At 44.2% G+C, this 6,311-nt stretch overlaps 1 protein-coding gene across 1 annotated transcript; it reads left to right on the top strand.

Annotated features, from left to right (window-relative positions):
* The first annotated feature begins 749 nt into the window (after window positions 1-749).
* On the top strand, window positions 750-2,585 carry LOC122010896 (ammonium transporter 2 member 5-like). Its single transcript, XM_042567366.1, has 3 exons — window positions 750-1,493; window positions 1,565-1,850; window positions 1,930-2,585. The coding sequence occupies exons 1-3, from the start codon at window positions 903-905 to the stop codon at window positions 2,454-2,456; spliced, it is 1,404 nt and encodes a 467-aa protein (XP_042423300.1). The 5' UTR covers window positions 750-902; the 3' UTR covers window positions 2,457-2,585.
* The last annotated feature ends 3,726 nt before the right edge of the window (window positions 2,586-6,311 follow it).

Below are 6,311 nucleotides of genomic sequence, written 5' to 3'. Positions count from 1 at the left end.
AAAAAAAGGGTGTAAAAAATTGATGAAAAAGGAAAAAAAATGAGATCAGGGTATACATTTTTGAAAGATCAAATGAGTTGATTAGGACTTAAAAAAATAGCACATAATTAAAATAATAATTACAAAACAATCTGAAATAAATAAAATTAAAATAATTTAGGATTAAAAGTGGACATTTTCTTTTAAAAATGAATAAAAATAATGGTCCCATTAAAATTAGGAGCCTAGGTATAGATCGTAATGGTCAATATCTTCAACCGGCACGGATCCTCTTGACTTTTACCATCCATCTTGATATCTAACCGATCTGGTGGGGCCCCGTGTAAACGATTTTTGGTGGAAAAAAAAATCTCAATTTGGAATGTTATATTTAAGAATCCAAATTACGGCACAAATATGCCTCGATTTAATTACCGTTTGAAGCATTTTTACAGCTTTTTCATACCTGTAAACAACCAAAATTCTTAATCCATTAACGCATTCCCATTGAAGACGTAAGAATTAAATGATTTCCTGATAAGGAGGCCTAATACGTTAGTACTTTAGATATTTCAGAATCTCTTTAAAAGTAAAAGTGCATCTTAATATTTAAAATCATCAAAAGGTTTTTTTTTTTTACCAAATTAATTGATTTAACCTAAACTTTGTTAGAAATTCCAGAGCATGATTCTGTGTTTTTTTTTGGTCAGAATCCGCTTCCAATATTCTATTAAAATATTCAATTTTCTATTTTTGAACCCCTTAACCTCCTTCCCCTAAAACTTCAACCCTTCGTTCCAACGAACGATGCACTGGCTTTACCGCATCAGAGCAAGCCGTTTCTATTTAAATTCATCCTCCTCAAGAGAAATCGAATCCATCAGAAGAAAAGAACACATAGCGAGGTTTTGGACGAGTTGATCATGTCTTTGCCGTCGAGTTTGACGATTAGCGAGGCTTCGCCGGAGTGGCTGAACAAAGGGGACAACTCATGGCAGCTGACGGCGGCGGCGATGGTGGGGTTGCAGTCGGTGCCGGGGTTGGTGATCCTCTACGGTAGCATCGTGAAGAAGAAGTGGGCGGTGAACTCGGCCTTCATGGCGCTCTATGCCTTTTCGGCGGTGCTCGTGTGTTGGTGCCTGTGGGGCTTCAGCATGGCCTTCGGGGAGGAGATGTTGCCCTTCTGGGGCCGCCCCAGCGCGGTTGCGCTGGATCAGGCACAGCTCCTAGCTCCGGGTTTTGCTGGGATGTACCCGGCCGCCACGCTCGTCTTCTTCCAGTTCGTGTTTGCGGCCATCACCCCCATCCTGATCGCCGGCTCGTTGCTCGGCCGGATGAATTTTAAGGCATGGATGCTCTTCGTGCCACTCTGGCTCACCTTCTCCTACACCGTCGGCGCTTTCAGTCTTTGGAGCCCAAATGGCTTCCTCTTCAAGGCCGGCGTCATGGATTTCGCCGGCGGTTACGTCATCCACCTCTCGTCCGGCGTAGCAGGACTCACCGCCGCCTACTGGGTACATATCTGAATTCATGATTTCATATAATTGATTAGTTAGTTATTTGATTGATCGATGAATGCATTTAGGTCGGGCCGAGAATTGGCAAGGACAAGGAGAGGTTTCCGCCCAATAACATTCTGTTGACCCTCGCCGGCGCCGGATTGCTTTGGATGGGTTGGACAGGGTTCAACGGCGGCGCGCCGTACTCGGCCAACATCGACGCCTCGATCGCCATTTTGAACACGCATCTCTGCACGGCGACCAGTCTGCTCATGTGGCTCTGCCTCGACATGTTCGTGTTCACCAAGCCCTCCGTCATCGGCGCTGTCCAAGGCATGATCACCGGGCTCGTCTGCATCACCCCTGCCGCCGGTAACTGTCACATCCTTCTCTGTTTTCAAGCACACATTTCTCTTATTAGTCAATTAATGGTGAGTGAATTGGTGAATAGGACTGGTTCAACCTTGGGCGGCCATCCTAATGGGTCTGCTCTCCGGTAGCATCCCATGGTTCACCATGATGATCCTCCACAAGCGCACCCCCTTCCTCAGAACGATCGACGACACCCTCGCCGTCTTCCACACCCACGGAGTCGCCGGAAGCCTCGGCGGCATCCTCACCGGCGTGCTGTCCGAGCCGCGCCTCAACCGCCTCTTCTTCGGAGACGACCCCAGGTACGTCAGCCTCGCGTACGCCATCAAGGACGGCCGTGCCTCCGCCGGGTTCCGCCAGGTCGGCATGCAGCTCGCCGGCATCGCCTTTGTCCTAGCCGTCAACGTGGTGGTCACCAGCGTCATCTGCCTGCTGATCAGGCTGTTGGTGCCGCTGCGGCTGACCGAGGAGAAGATGCTGGTGGGCGACGACGCCATCCACGGGGAGGACGCGTACGCGGTGTGGGCGGACGGCGAGACCTACGATAAGTCGGTACACGGGTTGGAGTACTTTGCGGCGAAAAGCGCCGACTGCGAAATGGCGTGAGGTGGATTGGACCGTGCTTAATTTGTTCTGGCGACAAGTTTAATCGGATGCACTCTGCAAATCCTTATCATCTGTTTAACTAAACAAATATTTTTTATATTAATTTGCATCGTAAATATTAGTTGTTCATCTGGTGGTGGAGTTTGGATCGTGCAATTGACTACGTTAGACCTGATGACGATTAATTAAGCTAGTCATTTGTTGGCCAATTCAATAGCGAGTAATATCAAATCACGTTTCAAAATTATAAAATTAAGTACCCACTTCCGCAGGAACCGGAACCGCAATTGACTATGTTAGACCTGATGTCATTTGTTGGCCAATTCAATAGTGAGCAATATCAAATCACGTTTCAAAATTATAAAATTAAGTACCCACTTCCTCAAATCAATTCACCTGAAAAAAATCAATCGACTTTATCAGTCTAATTGATTTCTTTCTATGTGTATCATTTATTAACTGATTTCGATAAAAATTAGTTGATGGATCAAGAGATTTTCAAAATGATATGAAATCAGTTTTTATGTATTCATCTAGTTCTCCTGATTATAAAAATATTATAATACATTAATTTGATCAAATATATCGAGAGCAATAATATTTTTTAATACAAATATGTCTGAAAAATTAATTCGTGTTCAAAAAATCACTGTTCTTAATATATTTGGTTAAATTGATGTTTGAGAACATGTATATAATCATAAGAACTAAAAGAGCATGTATATAATTCGTGTTTATCTGGGTTATGGTATACAATTTGGGAACTTGTGTAGTAATTTTCTCAAAACTTAAGAAAGGTTTGATCCCCGAGAGAGATTTCCTTCGGCCATTTAAATTTTTATTTATGGCCATTTTACTAACTAAGTAGGTCATATTTCAGTGATTGATTTTTTTATCAGTTGAATCGAGTACTCTGTGCCGAAGTTGAAACTTTGAATAAATCAGATGATTAATTTTTTAGATTTTTTTTATTAAAGTCGATGATACAGTGCATGATCGTGGAGTCAAGGAGATGACGTGGTCGGGAGTCAAACCCTTGGGATGGTCAGAAGTCAAGTTCGTGTGGCGGTCAGAAGTCAAGCTCACGTGGTGGTAAAAAAACAGGCCTACATAGTGGTCAAGAGGCTGGCCTACATGGAGGTCAAGAATCCGGCCTACGTGGAGATCAAAGGGTCGGGTTATAAGATGGTCCTGGTCAAGCACAAGGGCTAATCCGAGGTTAATTCTGTTGGGGTTGCAAGGTTGCAAAAATAGTCCCACATTGAAAACACATGAGAAAGATCATGAATTTATAAGAGAAAGATATCTCCATTGGCATGAGGCCTTTTGGGTAGAGCCCAAGAGCAAAACCATGAGGGCTTAAGCCCAAAGTAGACAATATCATGCAATTGTGGAGATATCTAAATTCTTTTCGATCCAACAAATTCTACGTGTCGAGTAGAAACTCGGAAGTAAGGATACAGGTCAGTGTTGGAACCCCAAGTTTGTTTTGGTGTGATCAACGAGTTAAGTTAGGGCCTGTGTGTTTCTAACCTGATGTCTAAGTGTGCAGGAGCTTAGGAGCACAGGTAGTCGAGTAAAAGACGCAGCTAACGAGAAGGATGGCACCGGCGGACGAGAAGGAAGTGTGCGGTGGTTCCGAGGGACGAAAGTCGGAGCGGAAGACTACTCGAGGAGCAAGAGACGGAGAACTAGCAAGAAGGACGACACGCGGTGTGTCCGAGGGACGAAGACTGCGGATGAGTACGTCGGCGGACGAGAAGGAAACACGCGGCGATTCCGAGGGACGAGAAGCCGGAGGGAAGCCCGCTCGAGAAGATCGGAAGTTGGGTTCGGGTGAGCCCTTTTCCGGATGGCAGAGATCTTCCAAGCAAGCGGATCCAGAGTTGAAGACCCGGACCGAGGCGAACTAAACCGGAGCAGTGGTCCCCGGATGAAAAAGTCAACATCGGTTAACTTTAGGCTCCGGGGTGCCCGGAACCCTTTCGAGCGCCCAGACCTGGTTTGTTGACCAGATCCTGTCAAACGTGATCTGAACATTGGGGGATAAAGTTTTATCCCCCAGGGCGCCCGAAACCCTTCCAGGTGCCCCGACCAAGGTTATAAATATAGCCTTGGTCCAGAAGCTAATCATCAGTTCAGAAATTGTAACAACGCTTGTGTGCTTCCACTGTTTAGATTAGTTTCTTTCTTTCTGTGCCTACATTGTTGTAAAAGAGACATCTCTGCCTGAAGGAGATAGTAGTGCGATCATTTTCTTTGGATTAGCAACCTCCCCGGTTGTAACCAAGTAAACATCTAGTGCCTCGTCTTTTTCTGTTTTGATTTATTGCTTTTCTATTTTATATGCAAGTGTTAGTTTGAAAAGTCGGGAAGGGTTGTGTTTTATTTTTTACAGGGTTATTCAACGCCTCTTCTAGCTTGCCGCAACGGTCCTACAAGTGGTATCAAAGTCGAGGCGCTTTAGGAGAACTAACCGCCGAACGAAGCAACGAGATCGCCGGACCAAGCATCCACCCGACGAAATACGAAGGAGATTTCGCAACCTGGAAAAAGCTGATGCAGGCATTCTTTACCACAGATTTTGAATTAATTCTGACAATGGAACTTGGTTTTACAGCACCAGAAGGTAAAGAGAAACATCAATGGACGAAAAAGGAGCAGACCGACTTCGTGACGAACGACAAAGCATAATACCATCTGCTAAGTGTTCTTCCGCCTCAAGAAGTCAACAGGATCGGGAACTACGATTTGGCAAAGGAACTTTGGGAGAAGTTCCTCGAGCTACACGAAGGTACTTCCAAATCCAAGCTCGCTAGATGAGATCTGCTTCGCAATCAGCTCACCAGCCTGCGACTTGGGGAAGACGAGACAGTCGCGCATCTACACTCGAGAATAAAAGAAATCATTACCGGACTTTCGAATCTCAGAGAAAAGATAAGTAACCGAGATTCGCTTAGGTACGCACTGAATTCCTTTCCTAGAAATACCAAATGGACATCATTAGTAGATGCCTTTTACATTTCTAAAGATTTAGAAAAAATTTCGTTAGAAGAATTCTTTTCAACATTTGAAGTGCATGAGTCAAGATGTGCAGGAATGAAGGAGCCCAAGAACAACGTCGCCCTCAAAGCTTCGAGAGACGAACCAGAGTCGAAATCTTCTCTCGACGACGAGGAAATGGAAATGATGGTAAGAAGATTCAAGAAACTTTGTAAATCCAAATCTACTAACCATCCGTAGGGGAAGAAGAAAAGGGTGATCCGCTGCTACCACTGCGACGAAGAATGGCACGTCAAGGACAACTGCCCCAAGCTGAAGAACAAAGACAAGGAGAAGGGTAAGAAGCCTATCCAAAAGAGAAACGCCCTAAAGGCGACGTGGGACAATACGTCGTCGGAGTCTGAAGTCAAGGCATTCTCCGGACTTGCTCTAATGGCAATACATCAAGACGACGACTGCGATTCAAGCTCTTCCGAAATGAACATCGAGAGCATCGATGAAGGGGGAGCCACGTCGGAAGCAAGCAGCAGTTCAGGCGGAGAAATGGACAACGAGATTGACAAGGTAAGTCAGGTACGATCTCTTCCTCCCGACAAAATGTTTAAGTTCATTAAACTTTTAACAAAAGATTGCTGCAAATTAGAAAATGAAAATAAAAATTTAAAAGTAATTTTAGTTAAGTCCTGTCCCTTAGAAGAATTAGACAAATCAAAATTAGAAAATAAGAAATTGAAATTAGAAAATAAAGATCTAAAAATTCAAATAGATAATTTGAAAAACCATGCATGCTCATCTAATTTTAGAAAATTTAAAAATTTGAATTGGTATTATAGATATCACCAGGGACAAGTT

Source organism: Zingiber officinale, chromosome 1A, assembly GCF_018446385.1.
Source record: "Zingiber officinale cultivar Zhangliang chromosome 1A, Zo_v1.1, whole genome shotgun sequence".
NCBI classification, from domain to species: Eukaryota; Viridiplantae; Streptophyta; class Magnoliopsida; order Zingiberales; family Zingiberaceae; genus Zingiber; species Zingiber officinale.
Note: the sequence above shows the minus strand (reverse complement) of the source record. Positions and strands in the feature narration are given on the sequence as shown.

What these genes read in the sequence shown, in the direction of transcription:
- LOC122010896 (XM_042567366.1), top strand. Translation starts at nt 903, where the DNA reads ATGTCTTTGCCGTCGAGTTTGACGATTAGCGAGGCTTCGCCGGAGTGG. An exon ending in GACTCACCGCCGCCTACTGG is followed by an intron (nt 1,494 to 1,564) that starts GTACATATCTGA and finishes GAATGCATTTAG; the next exon opens with GTCGGGCCGAGAATTGGCAA. An exon ending in CTGCATCACCCCTGCCGCCG is followed by an intron (nt 1,851 to 1,929) that starts GTAACTGTCACA and finishes ATTGGTGAATAG; the next exon opens with GACTGGTTCAACCTTGGGCG.